A 26,973-nucleotide genomic window follows, 5' to 3' on the forward strand; every position below is an offset into this window, starting at 1 on the left:
TATCTATGTACATCCTGTCTGTTGATTTTTCAATTAATAAAATAAAATAAAAAAAATAAAAATAAAAATAAAATACTATTAACACATAGATGATAAAATTAAATTATTCAAACTACATATGCATACAAAATCAAAACGCGCAACAGAACAAAACTTCACACAAATCATCGACCGAATTAAAACACCATAAAAATATATAAAATTTTATTATTGCAGAATGCCCACCGTTAAAAAATAATCATAAAAATGCAGAACGCTCCTGCGTATCGCGACACCGAGCCGTTAGCCCCACCCCTCAATCCTTCTCTTTCTGTCTCAGCGGCCGCCATGTTGTCCAGCGTCAGCTGCCGAAGACCGCGCACACATCACACATCACACACCACACACCAACATCATACAACACACATCTTCAGCGATCATCCAAAAAAAAAAAAAAAAGAAGCAAACCATAAAATCCAAAACTCAAAACCATCAACACCCAAACAAGAAGCTAGAGCGCGCCGAAGACCGCAACGGGCCGCACCCAAAAACCAAGTAAGTGCAAAAAGAATAATTTGGCGCCCAAACTCGAACCTTCCCAAAGCCAAAATCCAACACACACCCACGCACACATCCATACGGTTGGATTGAATTGAATCCAATCGAAGCGGACCGGTCGTGAGAGGCGTCGTTATCGATTCGGTCGCTTCCGCGCGTTGCTCGAGACGCGTGTGTGTGTGTGTGTGCGAAAATGTGTCGCGCTCCGTTTGCAAATTAAACCAAATTGGTACCAATAAACGTACCTCATTTAGCGCTGCATTAACGCCTCGTCCACCCACGTTTGCCATTTTGGCGTGACCAACCTTTTTTCGCTTCTGTATGTATGTGTATGCGTGTGATAAATATGCAAAAGTATGCGCGGCGAGCACGCGAAAATATGCGCGGTTTCCTAACAGGTGAGTCCGTTTTGAATGTAAATCGAGTGAAATTTGTCAAAAATAATAATATGTTTTCTATTGTATATGTATGCACGTTGTTCTTTTGCACAATGACGGGTTTCTGTGTTATTTTGTTCCGATACTTTTTACCTGGTTCGAAAACGACGAGTCTGTAACGATGATTCTCAATTTAAATTTTATATATATGTACATATTTATGTAGTGTTGTTTCCGTTCTTGAATGTAGCAGATAGCGTCTTGATTAATTCGTATGATGTCTATATTATAATATATAAATAACCACGCAATGCAATCCATATTACAAATGAGTATAAAGAAATATTTAAAATATACTTATTATCAATTTTTATAACTGAATTTAATTTAAAGTATCGTATCAATTAAAGGTTGAATTTTGAATAATTTATGAAAAATGATTAATTCTATTGGTAAGACGGAAGTATTCAAGGCGCTAAACTTAGCATCAAAAAACAACAGAAAAGAATATTTCTGTCTGCATATCAAACTATTTAGGTCATTTTTAATTTGCAATTAAAGCATTGTTCTTTTTAATACTTATATAATTTCTTGAAAAGATTTAACTCTTCTAAATATACTCAACTTAATTCTGAACTAGCTTCACATTTCATCATATTATTAATTATTATTAGCCAGCAGTATAGCTCGGTGGTTTCATTAATACTAAACTAACCACCGAGAGGTTCGTTTAAGCCCTGGCTTGGCCTTGATTGAATGGAATTTATTCGGAGTTTTTTGCAGTGCTGCTGGTCAGATTTGAATGTTTGTGACTTCAGGTTGATCGTTTCCTGTCAGAGTTTACCATTTTATCTGATTTAATTGTTGAAACGATTCCTCGTCATATTTGCAAAACCATCCTACCCAGTATTTTAATATGATTTCAAATTTATATACATATATACAAGTTTAATACTATAGGCAGAGCCGTACCAATGATTTTGGCGCGCTTTGCAAATATCAAATAAGCGCCCTTTTAAGTCTTTCTTTTAATAGCTAAATGGCAAAAACATAATTTAAGAAATAATTTTATTTAAAAAAAAAAGAAAAAAAATTGTAATAAAATTATGCTATACAAAAAAATACTCCTGTTTTTAAAACAATAAAAATGTAAAACGCAAATTTATAATACAACATTATATTTATTCGTGGTACTAATTTGACTATTCATACATAAAATTTAAATAAAAAAATGCATAGATATATAGTTTTATTTTTCTCACGTTTAAATTAGCAAACCATTAATGATATCTACAAATTTTAAATCACTCACTTATACTTAACTTATATTGACAAAAGGATTAAATCAGAAGTAAAATCTTGACTACTTAAAGGTCTCAAATAATTTTTGATTATTCTTAATTTGCTAAAACTTCTTTTGGCCATGGCTATTGTCGCTAGCATTGTCAGAAATATGCGTATAGCTTGGATAATACTTGAATAAGATTCTTGTAAATCCCACTCCATATGATAAATAGGGTTTGGTGCATCCGCTCTAAAATCGCCAGATCAACAGAACGGCAGCTTTAAACGTAATTCTCGTTTTCTCGAATGATAGATTGCACATCAGATGACGAGTAACCTTTCGATGTGCACAGATGCAATTATTAAAATTGAGTTGGATCTTTCTGGCGAGATTAATAAGGCAAGATTCGGAACTTATCGAATCTTGCCTTATTAAACTCGCCTGAAAGATCCAACTCAATTTTAATAATTACCATTTTAATATCTGTGCACATCGAAAGGTTACCCGTCATCTGATGTGCAATCTATCATTCGAGAAGATGAGAATTGCATTTAAAGCAGTCGTTCAATTTGTTTGGCGATTTTTGAGCGGATGTCCGCATCCGATAAATAGTGTGAAAAAAATGCCCTGCCTGAATGGGTACCCACTAACTAACGGTCCTTTTAAGTCTGTATACAAATAAATAAATGTATTGTTCATATTCTATATTTCGTCGCAAGAAAGTTTTGCTTCACGCTCCGAGCGCCCTTCAAATTTTTGCGCCCTTGGCAAATGTACGGTTCTGACTATACATGGGTGTCGTTTAGGGGCAACCCGTAATGGTATCATGGAAAAATATAGATTTTCAATTTTAGCATATCCAACTCATCCATATAGCCAACTCAATTAAGACCATATAAAGAGTGTAACTCATTGGACCTAGACGGGATTGATATATTATACGAAAACATATCTAGGACAATTACGCAGTAATAATTTAATCCCTTCCCAACGAGGGCGTACTGGAGAATTGCCAACTTCCTGGCGGCTTAGTACGGCCTAGATCCCACAAAGTACTAAGAAAAAACTGACAAATTCGGCCAAAATTTAATACAACATAAATTAAATAAAAAAGTTGGGATTATGTTGAACGGAATGCGAACCGATTCGCAAATGGCTGTAACTTATTGCACAATTTCGGCCAGCTTGGCGTTCATATAGCGGTTGGCGACCCCTGAGATCCCGTCTCGCCGTCTCGACGCAGAATCTGGAAAAGTAGGCCCTTCGATTGGCGCAAAAGACGCTTGACAAACCCGACAGCGAGGGGTTGAATCGCGACGAAAGGGTTGTGCCAACGGGAACGGGGTGGGGAACAGACGGGCGTTGACCCCATGCACACGAGCACACGTGTGCCAATATTATATGTCCGTATACGTACATACATATATGCATATGTTCGCAGACATAACAACCACAACGGGGCGCGTGACGCAGTTCCGGCACGCAACAACCAATGGCCGACAGACATAACAATGCTCGTTTTACCTACACTCCTCGTTACCCACCCACCCCGTTGGATGTGTTCCGTTGGGGGCGGCTCTCAAACTGTAGACAAATTTTTGCAATATCTTCGCAATGTCTGTGGAATTTTCGCGTCAAAAAAACCGAGGCGATGACTCGTTTCCGATGGGACTCGGCGGGGACATGTGTTTGAGCTTGAGGATGTCGTTGCGGTGACCGCATTGTCTTGGATAAAATGAGGGACTGATTTTTAAGTGTGTTGTCGATCGATTCTTATATAAAAATATTTACATAGTTTTTTTAATAAAACTAACTCTGTAATTTTTTTTTTTGTAAAATTGGAAACAAAATTTTGAAATAGTAGTCAACAGTTTTTTAATTATTCAAATTAGCAGGCTAGTGTTTTTACCCGGCTTCGCTCGGTATTTATAATATAAACCGCTTAAACATGGCCGATCTATTATTTAAACATTTTATTAAATTTATTTGAGTAGTTTAATTTCATTTAAATTTATTTGGATATTCATTTGTTTTTTTTCTACGAACTAAATAAATATACAAAGTCTCTTTCGAAATTATATATTAGATGCGCATATGGGGGTAATTGATTATATCAATTAAGACTGCATATATGTAGTGTTTCTTAAACTTGAAGGGTTTTTATAATTCTTCTTTCCCTGCATACATATGAATATCTTAAATTATTTCTATATTTTCGTTTTCTTTTAGTTATGATTTTACTGTTCTATTTTTTTTATATATTTGTATTTTATTTTATTTCTTTATTTATTTTAACGAAGTTTTTATTAGTCTCGTCTAATAAACACACTCGTCTAATCGCTTTGTAACTTTGCCATTTTGCAGGGTTTGGCCGCCGATAGAGATTCGATTGGGTCCACTAAGACAATAGTAAAATATAATCGTAATAAATAGATTTAAGAATCCAAAAATTCTGGAAACGGCGACAGTTTCTCTTCATATTTTAATTGTTTAAACGCTTATTACTTTATCTTTTTCACACTATATATTATAAAATTTGAATTAGAGGCTCTCATTATCTCTCATATATATTTTTACTTCACTAATACATAGTTTATATAATGAATGTTAAAATATTTACATTATAATGTTAACAATTCGATATGCGTGCAATGGCCAACATGCTAACAGTTATTTTTTGACGTCTCTCTGCTCGATTTTTGTTTTCAACTCTCTAATTTTGACTTTTTGGCTTGATTTTGGACTGAGGTATTTTACGGAATATTTTTACACTATATATTTTATATTTTACGAACTATTTTTTATAAGCCATTTTTTTAAGTTATGGTCGTTTGCATATATTTATGTACTTATGTACCTACTAGGGATTATCGGTTTTCAAAACTGGTATGAAAAACCCTGTTTTTTTGAAAATTTAAAAAATTCGCAACCGTTTTTTTTGCTCTAAAACGCCGGTTTTTTAGCATTTTTTAAATTGTAAGCTCAATGCTCTGAGAGCGATTTTTGGTATGGAAATATATAGGTGTACATACAAATATTAATATTTTTCAAAAATACATTATAAAAGTTTGACCTTTCAATAAGGGGTTGTGTAAATTAAATGTATTGATTTTAATTTTTAACTCAAAAAAGGTAGAGCAATCTTATTTGAATAACACAGTCTATAATTTTCACAACATTAATTTTTAATAGTATTTTTTATCGACTGGAGAATCTAAAATTAGTTTACAGCGGCCGTCAACATTGTCGCACGCATTTTTTTCTCGCTGAAATAATTTACACATGTGCGTCGTCACTATGTTGTATATAGACGAGAAAAAAATCCGTTAAAACTCGTTTTTATCATAAGTGAAAACTATTTGCGGTAGGTTAAGAAACCTCGCTCGATTCCGACCCGCCATTTTAACAGCTTTTTTACAATAAAACCAATCCGATCGGATCCACCAAATTTGGGCCTACGCATTTGAGAAACATTAACAATATAAGCCGCGATTTAAAAGGTGGTCCTATAAACAAAAAGAGATAAGTATGAAGAAACAATGTTCCGAACGCGGACTCGAATCGACCGTAATTTCATAACCCAAACACACACAAAGATATATGAAATACCTGTTTGTGGGAACATTTCATACACGACCCGTTCACATATTGACCACAAAGCTTTCAAACTTTAATATTAAATGCTACATTTTATACGAACGTTGAATTCTTTTTGTAAATATTTATAGCGCACCATTTTCCGACATGTTTATATTAAAAAAGTACACATATTACTGTAAAACGTGGGGGTGGCTTTAGTACAATTCATGCGTGGCAACCGTGAAGGTGCTCCAACTTTACTACCCCGATAAACCATTCATTATATTACGTATTTTTGCGCGTTGTTTACACGCAAACAACGTTGATTTTATTTAGCGAAACCTGTTTATTTTTCAAATTAGTACATTTACATAATAATTTACGGCCGTATTTTGACGTATTACGACGTCAAATTAGCGGGTCAAGCGAAACTGGGCGACCGTCTCGCGCCGATCGATCGGCAGAAATCATTTAATTTTAATATAATCCAACGTGAAATTTTGACAAGCTTTGCTCCGAACTATAGCCAAGGTCATCTCGTAATATCAACACATTTTTTGCACACTTTTCTAACGTAAACAACGGTTTATTTCCACGCATCGATTTGTCGCTTGTGTACATGTAAATTATTTTCGGCAATAAAAAACCCCTCTTGAGACGCTATTTTTTTCGGCTTTTGCATTGTGGTTTATAATTTGAATTGTATGAAATGTGGCAGCTTTGTATGTGTTAACATTTTTTGTTCCGTGGAATATTATAAACATGTGTTGCGTCGAGGAAGTAATAAATACGACTTTGGCAAACAACATAAAACACACTGGTTGTCTTTCAAGTGAACCCAAACAATATGCTATTGACCGCACTTGGGAACGTTTAATAAGGTAAATCCCCCTCTTCGTATCCCGGAATTGAAATATGCAGTATCTCCGATGGGGGGGAGTCGACGAAAACCTTCGACAAGAATTCGCTTTAATTTAAAACGAAATTCTTCTTCGAGTTCGTTCGAATTGAGGCGAAGCGATTTAGATCCCCTGAATAGAATTTTCATTAAAAAGTATATATGCGCTTAAATAAATAGAGCTCGATATCAAAATTGGTAGCCTTCCATAACAAAATTTGAATAATCATTCGATGAAACGACGTTAGCCTTCCGTTTATAGGCATATAAAACTTACATCAAAAAATGAAAGGCATTTATTTGTCCCATTAGAATATAAATATAATACAAACGAACTTCTTATGGTGTACTCGTATACAATGTACGTTGTCTGTATTGATTTTCTAATAAAAAAAATATAAAAATGAGTTATTTAAAATATTCAAAATGTAATTCTAAGGGCGAAAACACACTGAGTGGTATGGGACGTCACGTCCTTGGCTTCCGGTGACTAGTCACCGGACCCAGAAGGTGCCGCGTATTGTTCAAAGGTTGTAAATGCATTGTTAAAGGTTTGCCGAACCTTTTTTACAAAGGATTTACAACAATAGAACAATGGATAGCACTGTAACTATCCGGTGTCTAGTAATAACTAGCCTTAAGCTAGGAATCGGTGCACTATTGTCAATTTCTTAAAAAAAAGCATGCTTTTTTCTCTCTTGATTTGCTCTCTTGGTCTATTCCTATCCTAAGGGCGAAAACACACTGTGGTACGTGGTATGTCTATTTTTTTTAGATATTTTTAAACATGCAAAAAAATACAGCCTATTCCGTATATGTATGTATGTACATGGTACATAGTACATAGTCCCAAAAATCACCCCCCGGAGTGTTTTTGGTGATATTTTATCCTTGTATTTATCCTGGCTTCAAAGCGGTCGATAACGGTGAAATCCATATTTGAAGAAATATGCACTCTACACTCCATTTTTTACAAAGGATTTACAACAATGGAACAATGGATAGCACTGTGACTATCCTACCTCTAGCTGTGACCGTAAACAGTGGGTGTTCCCCAAACTGAATTCGGTTGTAGTGCACAATGCATATGTTTGGGAGGTCGCACGTGTATGCACATCCATATACAACCGACAAGTTTCTTCTACATTTCTTCAAATATGGGATTCACCGTTATCGATCACTCTCAAGCAAGGATAAAATATCACCGAAACACTCCGGGGGGTGATTTTTGGGACTGTATACCTTGCATATGGACTAGGGGTGCTACGTTTTTTTTGTACCGTACTACGGCGCTATGTACCATTCAGTGTGTTTTCATCCTTAAGGTCAATGCATAATATCCAGCACTGAAAATCAACAGAAGGGTACTGCAGTGTACGGAAAAGACTACTTTTTATTTATTTATACAGGTTACCATTTTTATTAACTCTACATCTATTGTCAATATTGTACTAAGTATTATTCAAGGCCAATTAATCAAACATTGATCATGAAACATTACAATCATCATAGAGACATCTATGCACAAATTTTGGTAACACTTTTAAATATCAACAAATTATGAGATGTTCTAAACTCAAATTTTGCGAGAAATAAGTCAGGATTGCCAAATTGTTGGAATCGTCTCCAATGAAATCAGATAAATTTGGAAACTCTGATAAAAAACGATCGACCTGGAGTCACAAACCAAGGTCTGGCCAGCAGCGGGACTCTAATGGTACTCGAACCCGTGACCACTCTGCTTGAAAGCATAATATGCCAACTACTATAGCATAATATTTATATTTATATTTATTTACTATTTGTTTTTTTTTATACATATCTATGTACATCCTGTCTGTTGATTTTTCAATTAATAAAATAAAAAATAAAAATAATATTTTTTTTTTATAATTTTTGTAAAAATCTGTAATTGGACTCGGATGTTACATATATTATATATTTACTATTTGTTTTTTTATACATATCTATGTACATCCCGTTGTCTGTTGATTTTTCTATAAATAAAATAAAAAATAAAAAAAATAATATGCTAACTACTAATATGCTAAACATAATAGTCTACGCCGCTGGTTAATATGAAGTATTGTTAAAATATTTAATGTAAATATCTATTGTTAAAATATTTAGGTTGGCAAATCGGGTAATTGGATTATTAGTCACATTGAGGTGATCACAAAGACAATTTTTGCCATTAAAATCGCGAATACGCAATATTTGGCACTCAAGTTCTCGTTAGTATGATAGTTATCGTTAGTATGATGGACTTTTCGGCTGTCAGAAGTTCTGTTATAGAGATTTTAGTGACTTTGTGACCAGTAATCACCGAACCGATAAATCGTATGATAAATCAAATTTAATCTACCATATCATTGTATGGTAATCGAATGGTAAGTTGCCCCAATTACCGTTTAATTCCCATTTTCGATTAGGTCTGGCAAAATTGTCAGTGTCTCTTCCAAATTAAGGACATCATGCTCTGGTAAAAAATATATTTGCTTTTGTGTATATTAGTGTTTTAATTGACTCGTGCTGAAAAAGCGTGTTTATTTTTTATCTCAACGTTGATTAATTGAGCTCGCAGTGGTAAATTATCGGAACGAAAGCAATTGATAGATTCATAGAAGTCAATGCTAGCGACATTTAAAAACTAATAAACGATTCGGAACGTAAAGATTAATTCGAAATAATAAAAATTGCAATTAACATGCTCTATATGAGGTGATTAGAAAATTCATTAATTCACTATTACACTCATTTTGCACTCAATTAAACTGTACACATACGTTAAATGATTTGTTTTTTTTATATATATATATAATCATCATCATCATCATCATCTACAGCCACTCACCATCCACTGCTGGATGAAAGCCTCTCCAACACCCTTCCGCTGGTCTCAGTTTTTTTTTGCGCAACTCTCACTCCACACATTTTCCTAATTTCATCTACCCATCTTCCCTGCAGTCTTCCTTTTACCCTTTTGCATTATCTCGGGTACCATTCTAGCACTTCTTTTGTCCCCCTTTCGTCCATTCTTCTAGCCAGGTGACCCGCCCATTGCCATTTCAATCTCTTTACTCTATCCACTATGCCCACTACTCTTGTCATGCTTCTCATCCACGTATTCTGCTTCCTGTCTTTACTCATTATGCCGAGAATACAGCGTTCCATACTTCTTTGGGTGCATTGGACTTTATGTAGCATCTTGGCGTTCAATGTTAAAGTTTCACATCCATAAAACAACATTCATTCGTCCAAAACAAGTGCACTACATCCTAATTTCATACGTCTCTTTATTTCTTCTTCTTTACTACCAGACATGTCTGTTATTTGATCTAAATATAAATAATTATTAGAATAACACAAATATGAAGTGTATTTTGACTGAAAAATGTCACAAATTTTCCACAACTCGCCTAAAAATAAAGCATTCTGAATTGGTCAATGTACCATAAAGATCGAAAATTTCATTTGCAGAAATGATTTCTGCGTCAACTCAAGCGTAAAGCTTGGCATATCAAGCATATCGATACACCTCGCAAAATTCCTCCAAAAGCACGTAAATCCAATAAACAACTCGATTTTATTCCATCGAGTATTCAGTAATAATGTATGTACATATTTCGAGTGTGTCGTATTTGTTGAGTTTTAAATCGATTTTCTAAAGTATAAGCATACAATATAAGTACATATGTACGTATATCGTATATTATATAACCGAACCACAACGTAGTGAGGATTCATATACAGTTAAGAACTCATCAAACTAAAAGCAATCTTTAAATTTGGGATACAAACAAGCCTACGGGAAGGTCAGTTCTACGGCCTCCTAAAACCATGTGATGGCCAATCTGCCTGTATAAGTACGTTTCTGTGGTTTATTTGGTTCATCTTATGTGTTATTATTATTATATAGGCTTTTGTTGTGTAGAATATGCCGTAAAAAAGTTGTCGATGAAAATGGCTTCGTGTAAATGTGCTTTTGAAATCACAATTCCGTTTCCGGCGCATAAAGTGCCCTCGCATTTACATCGACCTGCTCTCTAATGGCGTAAAATCGCTAGAAAGTTGTACGGAAAAGGGTGGTACAAATGTTGCATAATATCTTGAAAATTGAGGGGTGTTAAAAGTTCGGCTTGAAAACCTCGTCCATTGAAATCCATAGTTAAATACCGCATTTGGCTTTTAATTCTCAAAATTGCCCATTCGTAATAATCTGTCTCTTTTTAACGTAAGCGTGCAAAATATACTTAGTGCAATTCACATATAATACAAAAGTTTCCAAAACTACGTGATCATATATGCAATACAACGTTCAAACTATGATATGAGGTTTTAGGAGGCCGTAGGACCGCCCACGTCACCAGAGAAATGTTACCCACACACTAACAAAGTGAGCTAAGTTGTTAAATCTTAATTATTTATTTAAAATTTGGACCTTGTAGCATTACAGGAATTCCTAATGCGCCACAATGGTCAAAAATATAACAGAAAATAAACAAAATAATAACTATAGAAATAAGAGATGGCGAAAACAATCATAAATTTCTACATACTATATCAATAAGCAATATAAAAATAATAAAAAGGTTGTAATAACTAGTCACCGGACCCAGAAGGTGCCGCGTATTGTTCAAAGGTTGTAAATGCATTGTTAAAGGTTTGCCGAACCTTTTTTACAAAGGATTTACAACAATGGAACAATGGATAGCACTGTGACTATCCGGTGTCTAGTAATAACTAGAGGTAGGATAGTCACAGTGCTATCTATTGTTCCATTGTTATAAATCCTTTGTAAAAAAGGTTCGGCAAACCTTTAACAATGCATTTACAACCTTTGAAAAATACGCGGCACCTTCTGGGTCCGGTGACTAGTAATAACTAGCCTTAAGCTAGGAATCGGTGCACTATTGTCAATTTCTTAAAAAAACTTTAAAAAAAACATGTTTTTTTCTCTCTTGGTTTGCTCTCTTTGTCTATTCCTATCCTAAGGGCGAAAACACACTGTGGTACGTCTATTTTTTTAGATATTTTTAAACATGCAAAAAAATACAGCCTATTCCATATATGTATGTATGTACATGGTACATAGTCCCAAAAATCACCCCCCGGAGTGTTTTTGGTGATATTTTATCCTTGTATTTATCCTTGCTTCAAAGCGGTCCATATTTGAAGAAATATGCACTCTGCACGTGCAACTACACCCGTTCGGTTTGGCGAACACCCACTGTCACATCGTGGATCCAAGGACATGACCTTCCATACCACTCAGTGTGTTTTCGCCCTAAGTCTAGTAATGACTAGAGATAGGACCGGAAGCGTGCCGTCTATTGTTCGATTGTTGTAAATGCTTTGTAAAAAAGGTTCGGCAAACCTTTAACAATGCATTTACAACATTTGAACAATGGACGGCCCCCTCAGGGTCCGGGCTTTAGTAATGACACACATTACTGTGTTTTCAACACTCGACGCTAAGTAGTATTGATCCAAATCGTACTCTTTTAAAAATAAATTACCACGATTCCATCACGGGTTGCCCCAAAGTGACACATATTGTTTTAAAGTTATATATAAACTTATAGTCTACATATATATTTGAAATTGTATTATTGAAATTTTATAACCAGCAGCATAGACTATTGGTTAGCATATATGCTTTCGGACATAGTGGTCACGAGTTCTAGTCCCACTGGTTGCTGCTGGCCAGACCTTGGTTTTGTAACTCCAGGTCGATCGTTTCCTATCAGAGTTTGCCAATTTATCTGATTTTCATTGAAACAGTTCCAACAAATTGGCAACCTTTATCCATTTTCTCGCAAAATTACGAATATTTAACATCTCGAATTTTGCTGATTTTTATAAATGCTTCAAATGGGTATCTATATATCCAGGTATCTATATATGTATGTATCTGTATATAAAATTAATAATTCTTAATCTGTATACCACACTCGTCGCTTTAGAGAAATATGTTAAGACGATTGTGCATGATTGATTGAAATATAATAAAATATTAAGTAAGTTAGCTACCAAATTGGCAAGGAACCGTTTAGGTAGGTTGCCAATTTGGTGAGGAACCGTTTCAATAAGATAAATTGGCAAAATTTGACAGGAAACGATTGACTTGGATCACAAATATCCAAGTCTGACCATTTTTTGACGAACTCAAAACTAACAAAAATTATAAGTCAAATTCTACCAAACGCTATACGCACGAACAATGTTGTATTTCTTGACCAAAATGCAATGCGAAACTGAAACGAAATGTAATTGGCCATCGCGGGTCGATTGCGGTTCGACTATAGTTTCAAATTTAAATATTCAAAGCTGTTTTATAAGTCGATCTTTCTCAACTACCAACGTATTGTCTTGCACTTTAGCTTGAAGTAACCAAAAATGACTAAAGAGCCACGTTTGTATACTATTGATCTACCTGTACCTGTAGTAGTATTCATCTATGTATGTACATATATTTTCTGTTTCCAATATCTATATGCATTCAATTATTATGAATCTGTATTCAAAACAAACCCCCAAGAGAGTCCATTCATGAAAGACTGCGACAATTAGAAAGCGTAGTACGCCATCGTCACAGCGCATTTGTAAAGACACCTTTTTCATTGTTCGAAAGTTGGCCACTCGCATAAATATTCAATATTCAAAACGAAAAATTGTCACGGGTCGAGGCGGATAACGTGCGACTACATTTCGGTAAACCGTGTTGCGACATGTGGTCACCTCACTTCGAACTTGGGTCATATGGGAGCGTGGTGGATACTCGAGGTCAGTCCATTTTGGCGAATGTGCACATATGTACATATGTCCACATTGTCTGCATGCACACAAATCTCTGCTCTACTGTGCATCGTTGATGATGGCACCACTCCCGTTTTACGACAATTGTTTTACGGTTACGTCATTGGACATCATTGAAGCAGAAGGACACGTAATGGATGCCATAAACAATCCCATAGGCGTGGCTGGTCTTTGATAAAGTCTCACATAAAAATCTATTTATAAGGTTAATTGACAAGATTAAGGCTTACGAAATACAAAATAACTGTTTGTTAGATTTTTTTTGTTATTTATTTATTTATTTATTTAAACAGACCATTGTGGCATAACAGGAATTCCTAAAGCGCCACAATGGTCAAAAAATATAACACAAAAAAGAAAAAAAACAAAATAACAATTAAACATAAACATAAATACATTCATACATAAACATAAAAAATAGCATTTAATAATAACAGATAAAGTAAAAATATCAAATAAAATATAGCATAAGGAATGCCTTGCACCTACAGCCAGTTTCAATAAATATGTAAGAAACAACTACAAATACAAAACATCCCTGTAAGGCCCAAATGGAAGAGAGTTAATCAAAATTTCACTCATAAATCACAATCAATCATGAAAACAATGATGAGCGCAGACTACCAGATAAATGGGTTAGAGTAATTTCCGACAATTTACGCTCACTTAGGTGGAAAATATCACATTCAGTCTCGGCAGCAACGATTTCATTAAGAAGTCGGATAGCTCTTGGAATAGGAGCCATTCGAAAAAGGACTGTGCGGGCAGGAGGTACAGCCAGCAAATGATGATGTCTAGCACGCACATAGTGATTAGGGACATAAAGTCCCAACTGCTCCAGCAACAACGGGCATGACGTATTACCACGTAAGAGCAGGAGAACGAAACGAATTAATTAGAAGTTTCTCCGAAGTTCAAGGGAATTATACCCAAGCATGCCCAAAAGGAAGGGAGTGGGGTAGAGATATGGGTAATACCCATATTCTTTCCTATATAGGAAACGAAGAAATGCTTTTTGCACTTTCTCAATCATCAGAGAGTAATTTGCTTCATGCGGATTCCACACAATCGCATTATACTCTAGCTTACTTCTCACAAGCGAATTGAAAAGCAAGCGAGAAGACAAAGGATTGCAATTGTAAAGATCATTAACATATTTTAAATGAAAATTGATTTAAAATCGTGCTAATTTCAACTCATGTTTTTATAAACCATATCTAACAGGCTCATGAACTGAGTATTTCTTGGCTAGTGTGCCGTTCGTTGTTAATTGTCCAATTTTATGAAGAACCTTTTTTTTGCACTCTATTTTTGTAAATAGACCCAAAATGTCCTGATTCCTAGAAAAAGCTAAGATAATCCCCGTTTTCATACTCTCATAAAAATGATTCGTATATACATATATATGTATGTGTAAGATCTTGTTGTCAGGAGACATTGAAATGGTCCTCTTTGAACGGTTTAATTTTACTTGGCGGAGCGCCGCAGCGGTCTAAGCGTCGCATTACATGTTACCAACTTCATAATTCATTGTACTCATACATGCCAACTTAATCATTCATACGTGCATTAATAGTATTTTTTATTTTGTTTTTTATTTATTTTTAATCTATACCAGAAAGGCCTAACAGGTAACCCCAATGCCCCTTCCTGGCCAGAAACATAGTACATTTTGATACAAGTATTATACGAAGTAAATACTTATCAATTAACACTCACAGAGAGATCTATGGTCAAATTTGTAAATTTGGAGCATTTTTAAACAATTCAGTGCAACTTAGTGAATACATATCAATTAAACAATTCAGCGAAATTCGAAATCGCCGAAAACTCGAGATTTGCAAGAAAAATGGATAAGGTTGCCAATTTGTTGGAACCGTTCATTAAAAATCAGATAAATTGGCAAACTCTGATAGGAAACGATCGACCTGGAGTCACAAATCCAAGGTCTGACCAGCAGAAACCAGTGGGATTTGAACCCGTGACCACTCTGTTCAAAGCATTATATGCTAACCACTAGTCTAGAATAGACTAGTGGTTATATAAATCCCACATATGTAATGCTTCCAAGATGTAGAGCTACTGTTTGTAATAATCTGCTGTCTTGAGATCTTGCCAGCTTGCCATAATATAAGTAAGGTGCTTTGCTTCGTTTTCGGACGAAATATTGCCTTTTGTACGAAAAATGTCAATACTATTATCTACTTCACATTCTTGTGTGGCTGTGTGTTGGAAAAGGTGTCATTAATCATTCCTTTATAAAGAAAAAAGTATGACTACCATTATTTTTATTAAATTAGAATTTTGTGCTTTTTAAAAATTTCGTTAAGAAATATTGGATTTGAATTAACATTTTTTACTGTACTGAAAAATACCTATTGTACTGATTTACATTGTGAAATTTATTTTATTAATAAAAATGAACATTTTGCAAAATTTTATTACTCGCTACAATAAAATGTTTTTTTTTAATCTTTCAGATACAAAAGACAGGAACTCTTTGTATGGAAATTAGAAGAAAAATAATACGAGACTATGTATTTATGACTAACAATAACATTGTTTTGGATTTCCAAAATAGAACATGTTCTAATATTGCATTTCCGATGGATACTGTGAGTATACAATACATATATTAAAATCGAATGTATTACAATAGTTTGTGACTATTTTGCATATGCAAGCGCAATAACTCTTGATATCTACGTCACATGTCTACAACATTTTGCATCTATGTAGTTTATGTTTTATGTATGCGTTTGCTGAAAACCCACTCATTGTCTTTGCACATATTATATCAGTGTCTGCCCTATCTTATGCAGGAAACTGCATTTGGTTAGAATTACCATCACAATTCACACCTCCGCTAGAACAACAACATGGTACCGACCCTGCATAATGTGCTCCAGTCTCCTTTTGACCGGGTCGGGTCGTATTAGCATCTGTTATTCTAATGGTCTGATCCGATTCGCTGACATACAACACCTGGTCATCTCAATAGACGCTTCGCAAGCTAAACACTGTCTCCGTTTTCGGATTCAATGCTCTACATTGTCGCTGATTCATGCTGACATTAGCACAAAGTGACTCGGCAAAATGATCCTACACAATTTGAATAGGATCATTTCAATATTTGCTTCAGTATGGTGACTCTCAAATAGTCAAAATGCATGGTAAACATTTAGTAATGACAAATATTTAAAAAGATTATTTTTGTTATAAAAGTTTTCTAGATTAAATTTTTGTCTTACTGCTGATTAAGCTTCGCGGTGTTTAATTTTTCAGAAGTTATATGATCTTCAGATGGCTGAGAAGGAAGTGGTGTGGCAGAGAATCCAGTTAATGCTCTACATCTACCCTGTAGATCCGAATTTGTTTGAAAACAGGCGACAAATTCGGTTCTAGAGAGGTTTGTGTGGTGCATACAATGCGTCATTTTGAGCAGACACAAATAGCAGTTGATTTTGATTCTTCACTATTTATTTAAATATTGTATTTCATTTCATATGTGAACATCTAGGAAATATTTTTACATTGAAATATAATATCTTGAATCTGATGAATTTGTTTGTTTCATTTCTTAAAAAAGTATGTATGTACATAAGTGATTTGGTCAGTTATACGAACAGTACATAATTGTACAGTCAAGGATATGATCATACAAAATAGATTTTCCCCACTTGTTATTTATGCACCTAATTATTTATTAAAACTTTCTACCACTTTTATAATATTTGCCATTTCATTCCTCAAAATATTATTTTCAAAGTTTGAAAACTAAGATATTTCATATTTGCATTGTTTGACAACATTTAAGTAAAACATGATACTACGGAATATGAAAATACTCTAGATAAAAATTGGTTACTTTTTAAGTATTTAAGACACAGACAGAAATTAAAATTTATATAAAAAAAAGGCAGGAAACAATCATGAATATTCTAATTTCTTCATCTACAGGAAAAACTGCTATTCTTACATTCCGATATAATGATTCTATAAAAAAAATTAAATAAAAGAGAGTATGGTAATTGACCTGGTCTGTAGTAATTTTGAAACACACATTTTAAAGTTAAAAAAATCTAATGACACATTTTAAAATTAAAAAATAAAGTATAATCTTCGGTGCCCACGATAATATTTAGTCACATCTAACTTTATCTTTAGCTTTAAAATCTGAGTGAGCAACAAAACAAACTAGCACATTTCTTCTAGTCCCTTCCGACATCATCAGTGATACTATTGATATAATAATTTAACCTTTTAAGAACCGAATACAACAGTTGATCTACAAAAACGATGATTAAAATCCAAAAATTGAAGTCATTTTAACATATTACTTTTAAAAGATCTATGATTTTTTTGTGTGGGACACGTTACGGTCTGGAATTGCAATTGCAGTCACCACTTTCTTGAATATAAAAAGTATAAATAAAAAATACTTTGTTCTTAATAAAAAATAAAGTGGTGACTGCAATTGCAGTTTTGTGTTTAACACCCCATCAGTTCGTTCTTATATTTTGGTCCTTATATTTTACGGATCTGACGTCATAGACACATTCGTACTGTCGCACAACTTCTATTAATTTTTCTGACATTATGAACTGCAATGTACCGATCTTATGAACTGCGAGTCAATTGTTGTTATATAATTGTTTACTAATTAAGTTTAAAACTGAATTATTAAACAATAAAAGCTTGAAATCCTTAATGTAATTTTTATTTTCTATAATCTTATTATTCCGACAAGTTCTGCTATATTTTTTTGCAAATATGGGATACACCGTTATCGATCACTGTCAAGCTCCGTCCGAGGGTCGACGAATTGGTATATATCACTGTCAAGTTAGTATAAATAATTCTATAGAATTTCATCGAGATCGCTCCAATCCCGCACGATACGGCGTATCATACGCCGTATAAGCGTGTTTTTTTTGTATGTTTAAAACTATCTAAAAAAAATATCCCGCGTACAGCATACCGCTCCCTCGCTGTGTGATCGCGCCCCAAAAGGTGGCGGGACGCCGTACCGGTGCGTACCGGCTATTCTACAACCTTGCATATTATACTATCAATATTATTACAGGTCCACGCCTATCGCGATCCGTATTGAAAGTGTAATAGGATAGTATAGTGATAATCAGTAGTGTGTCCGAGCTGTTTTGAAATCCACGCTACTAGAATCACGATCTTCATTAATGTCTTAAGTAATACCCCCCTCCCCCATTAATATTAAGATCTGTTCATACCTAGTCAGCACGTACCGACTTCAGCAGGTATCCGGCCGTACGAAAAGTATTATTTGGTACATTTTGTATGGGTATATTCATATCAACCGTCACGTTTACGCCACGGCAGGCTTACAGCAGTACCCGAAATTTCCTGTTCATACCTTACAGCAACATCCGTCAACGTATCGTATCCGTTTTTTTGGCCATCGTGGAAATATACACGCGAATTACGTGCCATGAGTCTGCCGCTTTGCTGTTTTGGACCAATTATCGATAGTGATAGTTGACAACTATTCAATCTTTCGACATGGTTTTGGCGCAAATATTTAAATTTTTTACGGAAATATTTAAAAAAATTTTGTCCATCATCCACAAGCTCCTTATACAGTGTCCAAAACTCTCCTCCAGTTTTTCTATTTTTTAACATGGGATGCACATCAAAACGCCTCCGTGCTTTTTTATTGCCTTCTTGAGCTTCTTCTTCCAACAACAGGGTGATTATACATAATTTTTCGTTCGATAAACGTCTAAACATTTTTGGTGACTTGTATTCTGACGCGTAGCTACGAATGCACGTGTATGCATTCATATTGCAAGTACTCGACAATACGACGTAAACAATATTGTGCCGTATCGTCATGGCCTCTAATGTATAAGTAAGCCGATTTTGCCTTGCACTCGGCCAAATTGCTGTAAACGTTTCGTGACCGTGACGTGTAGGTAGATATGAATAGAAATGTAATAAAATGACATATTTGAAACGGAGTCGTGCAATGCTGAAGCCGTGCAATGCTGTTAAGTATGAATAAACCTTTATAGGATTTTATTTTTTTTTATTGAAAAAATTGAAAAGTTTGATTTTAAAAAGTAAAATTGAATTTCCAAGGCTCACAGCCCACATAAAAATAGTTTTTGAGTCATGAAAAGCCAATATTTGTCTTTTTACATACCTCTTCTTACTTTTTTATGTTGGCCACAACTAAAATGTGTAGCATTTACAAATGGCAGCACTGATCAGTTCAAATGTGACAGCTGCAACGTGCGGCTGACACAGTAGTAACCGACTAATAAACGATGTCTGTAGAAGAATGCCGTTCCGTAGTGCGTCGGCGCTGCGGAAGAGCAGCCCTAGCCGCGGGGGGCGCAGCCGTCTTGGCCGGGGGCGCCAGCGCTGCGCCCCTCACCCTACTCCTGACCGCTGCAACGGCCACGACCACAGCACTTGTCAACAGCACAACCCTGACCAGAGCACCTCCGCCACCCACACACCGAACGGGCCGAGTTCTCTCACTCCTGAGGCCTCTGAGAGCGGCCACTATACTCCTGCACGCCACTTACGGCCTGCTAACCTCACTCACCTGTCTGGCCACGCTCAAGCTGACCCTCACTCACACCTGTCCCAACTCTACAAACAAATGCCTTCACGAACAGAGCCTGCTCATACTGTTTGCCGGAATCTTCAACGGAGTCTACTATTACTTGAAAACCTACGTATTCGACGATCCCATTGTAAACTTTCCACTCGTCGAACAAAGAAAATTTATACGTATCAAACTCTCAATATATCCTACACTGAAAAGAGCGATGTATGATTCTATAACGCCTATCATATTCACAGCATTGTTCTACTATTGGAAGGGGCATCTATTCCGCAACGCAACTTTATATATATACAACGCTAACTTAGACGATGAACCTCTAGACGGCTTGCTTTCAACGCTATCATTCCCACTAATTATTTACTTATGGTTCAACTCGACACTATTTCTTTCTACTGTATACTTTGCGCTGCTATCCTTTGATATATACTTAACGGAACATTTGAAATTCCCGATTGAATCTTCAGACAATATTCCTACACTGGCTCAAGAATTATCAGGCGATGTTGAGATACTCAATAAGTTAGCTGCACGAGATCTGCTATACTTGGCGTACAGCGACCGTGAACGGAGACAGCAAATATTCAGCTTATCGCTACCTGGAGGCCATCCTACAAACTGGAAGAATCTCTCCAACGAATGTATCAATATAATAAATGCATACACGTTCAGCATAGAGAGCATAACTTGCGATACTAAACAAGCTGAAGAGAACAAATCGGCTAAAGTTCATCAATTGATACTATCGCCGGAACCGTTCCAACATCACAGCTTAAGAAACCTGGCAATGTCACCACCGCAGTCTCCACTGTCTCCGAATTCGATGAATCAATTCGTAATATCGAACGAAGAGATCAAACCGTTCAAGGATATGGTTAGAGACGAGTTTCGCTCGTTCGTGAATAATCTCTGTAAGAAGCCCGGGATTAACTTCTTCTTCGGAGAGCTGACCGATATAAAGATCAAGCATGTCGCTCACAGGGGTCAGGTCATAGCGAAGGTTTCGCAAGGGTTTGCTCATTTGGCGACAGCTTCTCTCGACGAGGACGTTTACGGTGTTGTACAGGACGATCTTGCTCGTATCATCACGTCCCTGCTGCAGTTGAAGCTCGCCCTGGATAAATTGACCAAGTCTGGTATGATCAACAGGAAGAATTTAAAACAAGACTCGACTCCTATTCAGATGTTGAACGAGCTCAAATCGGCCATCAAAAGAAGCATCTATAAAATAACGATTTCTTTTAAGGATTATATGCAAGATATTGTTTTAGATAGTGATATACATTTACTGTTACAGCCATTCATCAATTTTAGAGAAGGTTAATGATTACTCGTTTTGATGAAAATTTGAATTTGGTCTCTTATACAAGATATATTTTTGCAAAAATGATCTAATCGACGTTAGTTATATTTTGACAACTGCAACTTACATAAAATCAAATTAGTTTGAGAAATCAAAATATTACTTGTATGCATTGGATCCTTTAAACGGAATTATGTTTAATTATCAAAACCCCTGCAAATCTAGTCTAATAACTTAGATGTGTTTGTTAGTATTTAATTTGTTTTTTTTTTTAGATTAAATGCCATATTATAACCATAATTAATGAATAAAGTAAAGCTTGTTCCACTAATGCTTGATTAACAACGACCTTTATGTTTTTTGCTACTTGTTGGTTATACAGGCGCATCCGAGTATCAAGTATATACACTTGCACTTACCTATAGAACATTTATGTAACTGCTGTGTATTTGTAAGTGTGTACACTTGATGCGCCCATTTAACCGATAAGTACCGTTTTCTATATAGAAAATGACACTTATTAGTTTAAAAAAAAATAATATAAGCATTGAAATCGTTTTTTATGTCATTTGTATGTTATTTATATTTTTCTATGTATGTACATATGTGATAAGTAAAATAAAATATTTTTCTAAATTAAAAATCGTATATTTAATTTTCCTTACATTAGATTTTACATATTTTTTATAGACTTGACTACACACAAATTGTAAAAGAGCATATTTTGTAACTTTTCCCAACCGCTCACTTGACTCTTCTCGATCTCTACCAGAGTTTCCCTCAACTCGGTCGATTCAACGACAGCCGAACCGTGCACTCGGAGGAACAAACTCAAATACGACTGAGCCAATTCGAAATCTCTATTACTCTTAAACATACCGTTGATCATGAGCATGAATTGATTCATCACCTCTACAGATCCACCATTATCCGGCGACATATTATTGATTTCAAAATCAATCATCGACGGACCGAGTGCCTTTATCCTATCTATACAATCCGAAAAGTCATCAGAGTCTATTGTCTTTTCTAAACATTTTCCAAAAACAGTCAAATTGCTGAATGAGTCGGGGATTAACATTTTACTACTTTTATCTTTGTCGGGATCGTCGAGATCGAACTGGATCTCGAGGCTGGGAATAGTCGGCAGGAAGAAGGGTGCCGCTTTCGGAGTCTTCGGAGGTTGTTTCGGCTTGTTGCGTTGCTTCACAATATCAATATTGAGTAAGTTTTGCCAACGAGATGTCGGTAAGTTCGATAAAGTAATCAACTCGTCGCTAATTTGTTCGGGTGATTTAAATTCGCCATCGTCGTTCAGATTCAAAGCTTCAAACTCTTCTAGGGTTTCTTTAGGTGCATCATATGCTAACGTCGGTAGATCTATAAGAATAATAAAAACATTACAAACTATACTAAATCAATATTGATACTAAAATTTGACCTATGTTACCTAAAGTCGGAATTGTAATATTGTTAATATCTAAAGGACGTAAGTTGACGTGCGCATATAATGTACGGTTAGCCCATAAATATACGCCTAATTGACCGGCGTGTGTCGTCACGAGGAAGTCACCACTTGGAGACATGTTCAACGATGTACACGGAATATCAATCTGCAAATTTTCATTCGAAGAATTAAAATCACAGATAATATAGTATTATATTTGATTTGTATAATATTGACCTTGAAAATATCTATGAGCTGACCGGTGGGAATATCCCAAGTGCAAATTGTACAATCCATAGCCGTCGATAAAAGCCATCTGGAATATTAAATTTGTATTAGAAAGTTTTAAAAACATGTGTAGATGTTTTAAAATTGTCGAAATGAACCTGCTATCGTGACTGAAGCAAGCGTCGTTGATTTTAGAAGCGTGTCCGTTGAATTTTCTCACTATTTTCACGGAATCCATATCGAAGACAGACATGGAGAAGTCTTCATTGCAGAGAGCAATCAGTCCACTTTCTCGGTGACATCGTGTGAAAGATACAGCTTCGCTGAGTTTTACTATTTTGATTGGTAATTTTGCTACAATCATAAAACATGCCAAATTATGTATCTTTTTTTGCAAATCCAATCGACTGATTAGTCTTCGGATTTTTATTTTGTAAACGAATAACGTTAATGTATACAGAAAATGAAAAGAATTTAATAAAAAGCATATATTATACATATTTGAATGCAATATGTATTTACATATGTACATAGACACTGTAACTAAAGAGTTACCAATGCAAAATTGCTACAGTATATGTTTACAGCTTTTTTGTAGTTAATTTGACTTACTTTCATTAAAATGCCACACTTTCAGACGATTGTCAAGACAGGTAATTAAGCGTTTATTTAAATGATCCGTTTCTATTCCGCGTATAGGAAGTAACTGCGAACCTTCTGGCCCCTTCCAATATCCTCGCATTATACCAGATTGCATATTAAATTTATACACTTCACCGTTGCTGTATCCTGAAAACCATTTCATATATTAGATTTTTTCTATAACAATTTGACTAATAACTAAAGATTGTTACCGAGTCAAACCTACATATGTATATATGAACAAATACAATAATGAAATAGATTTATTTTTTTAAATTCAACAAACTCGATAATATTATATTCACACTCATGGATTCGAAATCAGTAAAGATTATTATGTGTACTTATTGTTTATACGGGCGCATCTTAGCATCGAACATTTACACCGACACATACAAATACACGGCAGTTACATAAATGGCCAATAGGTGTCTCAAACAGTTTCAGTAAAGTGATAGTATGCAACCAGAACCAGTGATTGTCGTTACATCAAATAAAATCGATAAAATCTAAACCGCATTACCCAAATATAATAATTTTATTATATGCACACACCTACATATACCGGATTGCAATTTGCCGGCAACAGCAAATAATTTAATAACCGATTTGCCGGTTTTACCGGTAAATGAAAGAAAAATTATGTGGATTAGATAACTGTATATGGTTACTTTTCCCAAGAACGTTAGCTTAAATAGTTAAAAATAAATTTTAGTTGAATAATGTCATATAAATACAAAAAGTCCATTCGTAATAATTAACCCTTTGCTTTTTTGCTGATTTTGTTATCGCGTTTTCGACTATAAATATAGGTTGTAATATTTTTTTGAATTTTACAACCTATATTTATTTTATTTGACTACTGCCATCTATTGAATTTGGTAAAGTATACATTTAGTAATATTTTCAACCAAGTTATAAAATTTTAACACAATAGACGGCTCTTATACAGGTTGGAACTTCCAAGACATCTATGCGTGTCTCGCGCGCTGAGGGCATGTTCGCTAGGACATGTATAGTAGTCGTACGCGGTGGAAAGGTTAATAATCATAATTTAAAAAACCGTCTGATCGCAATAATTTGGTTTCTGACTTGGTTGGTCTGTGTTGCCACTCTTAAGCATGCATCAGTGTAGCCACTGTCACGAATACATCAATGGTGCTATAAGAGAACTGTCAAAATTTAATTCGCGATAATATTAATAATATAAATAATACATATATGTATGTATATGTAATATATGCATATATATTTTGCGATAAAAAAATTCCAGTAATTACCGATGGTGAAATTTTTTTTAATTTACCTGTAATTTGCTAAGCCGATAACGCAATCCCAATATCTATGTATATATTTGCGCATATTGCTTGCGTACTGTCACTTTACTAAAACTGTTTACGACACCTAGAGGTCATTCGTATAACTATCGTGTATTTGTATGCGTTAGTTTAAGTGAATTTACTCACTGCTTAGGTGCGCCCGTATAACCAAACAAGTGCCTTATTACGTTTCAGCTGTCAATTTTCTACTATTTTCTATTGATATAAACAATTCAAATATTAAACTTAATAAACCTATGTATGTACCTATAAAAACAAAATTTCCACAGTGGGAAACAGTAGCACAAGTTGCCGTCACACTGTTTGGCATTTTTTCAGGTGCTATTTTGTGACTTCCCATTTTCTTTTTATCCAAAGACCATGTCGTAACTATATTCAATCCATTGTGTACGGCAGCAATACTGTCCCACTCTTTGTCACGTTGCATTGAATAGCTAAAACTGGCTATCGGAGGCATCGTTAAATTGTCATATACGTTACTTTCTGAAACAGAATGATAGAACACAATCATTATTAAAATTGTTAACATACATCACATTGACGGAATCAATTTATACTTTTTTTCTTAGAAAGATTCTTATTGAACGAAGCACGTCCGAGACTGGCTGGATGATGTCCAGCTGCTGAAGAGAGAATCCTCATCGTACTGTCTGCTCCAGCAGATAATATAGTCTTTCCGTCAGTGCCTACATATCGAACAAAACGTGGTGGAGCATTGTGACCTTCCCTGTTAAAAAAATAATAATCAAAAACTCTCATAAAACATCTTCGAAACAGTTTTAATGCCTGTATGTATATTCACCTTATCCTTAACAATCTAGCACCACCATCTGCCATATCGAAAATCCACAACTTCAACGAATTATCTCCAGAATTCGTCGCTATAATAGGCTCCGACGGGAAACAAACACATCCAGCGACACTTCCATCGTGTGCATTTTCTACCTGCGATGCGACTCTTTTCTCTTCCAAATTCCACATGACCAAATGACCTTTAGTGCTGCCCGATACCATGAAAGGATGACCGTCAGTCCTGAACGAAATACTCGTAACCAAGCCCCAATTTTGAACGAACTGCATAACAGTCTTATCGACTTTTATATTGTGAAGTTTAATTTTACCATCGGCCATGCCTATAGCAACTACGTCAATGGCTGGAGCTTGCTCCAGAACAGTAATAGACGTACCCCAACCGTTAAAAGTATGTACAAGCTTAGAAGTCTTAATATTCCATAGCTGCAAACTGCCTTGTTTACTTCCGAGGAGTACTTTGTTGAGGTAGGTATTCGGATGCATGAGCGTTGTAATTTGAAAGTTTTTATTGTCGAAGGTAAGCTCGAGGTATTGCTCCTCTTCTTTGATGTACCAAACTTTAAGCGTGCTGCTTTGATCGATGGAGACGAGTACATGTCCGAACGGAAGCAACAGATGAACATTTGCTTCGTGTCCTTTGTATGTGTGTTTGAGCTCGTTACCTCTTCGCCATGCATATATGATGTTCCCGCAGGAGCTGTATATGTGATAGGCATCTCCTGCTAGGCAGGTGATGTTGTGAGGATGAGCCCCGCTTACGGCGAGAAGACTGAGATGAGCCGCTCCGTAAGTGTTGAAGCAGCGGCCAGCCGCCGTCACCAGCAATGTTTCTCGTCGTCTTTTGACGTAACGTGCCACCACAGGAATCGACCCACTGACCGTTCCTAAGGCACGACATCCTAAAAATATGCGACTGCGCCCCCCTTCACTTGCGCTTTCGCCCCCGTCAGCCTCTGCGCCGGTTTGAGCGGCCCACATTGTGAGGTTATGTTGCGCGCACGTGAGAGTACTGTCACAACATGTCAACTGGTTCATTTACACTTGGCACCGTTTTATTCGACCATGTACCATATTTTTAATTTGTAGTAAAATTGC

The 26,973-nt window shown here is 35.5% G+C and overlaps 3 protein-coding genes across 3 annotated transcripts; 2 read left to right on the forward strand and 1 right to left on the reverse strand.

The window, feature by feature from the left end:
- Window positions 1–325: 325 nt before the first annotated feature.
- LOC143918917 (uncharacterized) lies at window positions 326–17,056 on the forward strand. Its single transcript, XM_077441028.1, has 3 exons — window positions 326–534; window positions 15,976–16,110; window positions 16,781–17,056. The coding sequence occupies exons 1-3, from the start codon at window positions 328–330 to the stop codon at window positions 16,898–16,900; spliced, it is 462 nt and encodes a 153-aa protein (XP_077297154.1). The 5' UTR covers window positions 326–327; the 3' UTR covers window positions 16,901–17,056.
- A 2,685-nt stretch (window positions 17,057–19,741) lies between these two features.
- On the forward strand, window positions 19,742–21,691 carry Ndc1 (Nuclear division cycle 1). The gene has a single exon (XM_077440884.1). It carries the CDS (start codon window positions 19,801–19,803, stop codon window positions 21,427–21,429), a length of 1,629 nt encoding a protein of 542 aa, XP_077297010.1. The 5' UTR covers window positions 19,742–19,800; the 3' UTR covers window positions 21,430–21,691.
- A 173-nt stretch (window positions 21,692–21,864) lies between these two features.
- Window positions 21,865–26,921, reverse strand: LOC143918813 (WD repeat-containing protein 36). Its single transcript, XM_077440882.1, has 8 exons — window positions 25,868–26,921; window positions 25,623–25,792; window positions 25,312–25,548; window positions 23,696–23,872; window positions 23,242–23,437; window positions 23,093–23,171; window positions 22,859–23,021; window positions 21,865–22,788 (listed from the first exon to the last, which is right to left on the reverse strand). The coding sequence occupies exons 1-8, from the start codon at window positions 26,911–26,913 to the stop codon at window positions 22,082–22,084; spliced, it is 2,775 nt and encodes a 924-aa protein (XP_077297008.1). The 5' UTR covers window positions 26,914–26,921; the 3' UTR covers window positions 21,865–22,081.
- Between the last annotated feature and the right edge of the window lie 52 nt (window positions 26,922–26,973).

Source organism: Arctopsyche grandis, chromosome 11 (assembly GCF_051622035.1).
Source record: "Arctopsyche grandis isolate Sample6627 chromosome 11, ASM5162203v2, whole genome shotgun sequence".
Classification (NCBI taxonomy): Eukaryota; Metazoa; Arthropoda; class Insecta; order Trichoptera; family Hydropsychidae; genus Arctopsyche; species Arctopsyche grandis.

Bases quoted from the DNA above. Each gene is read 5' to 3' on its own strand.
- Ndc1 (XM_077440884.1), top strand. From the start codon at position 19,801: ATGTCTGTAGAAGAATGCCGTTCCGTAGTGCGTCGGCGCTGCGGAAGA.
- LOC143918813 (XM_077440882.1), bottom strand. From the start codon at position 26,913: ATGAACCAGTTGACATGTTGTGACAGTACTCTCACGTGCGCGCAACAT. The intron at 23,873-25,311 runs GTACATACATAG...AATGGTTTTCAG, and splicing joins TGGAAATTTTGTTTTTATAG to GATACAGCAACGGTGAAGTG. The intron at 23,172-23,241 runs GTTCATTTCGAC...TTAATATTCCAG, and splicing joins TGCTTCAGTCACGATAGCAG to ATGGCTTTTATCGACGGCTA.
- LOC143918917 (XM_077441028.1), top strand. From the start codon at position 328: ATGTTGTCCAGCGTCAGCTGCCGAAGACCGCGCACACATCACACATCA. The intron at 535-15,975 runs GTAAGTGCAAAA...TTAATCTTTCAG, and splicing joins GGGCCGCACCCAAAAACCAA to ATACAAAAGACAGGAACTCT. The intron at 16,111-16,780 runs GTGAGTATACAA...TTAATTTTTCAG, and splicing joins TTGCATTTCCGATGGATACT to AAGTTATATGATCTTCAGAT.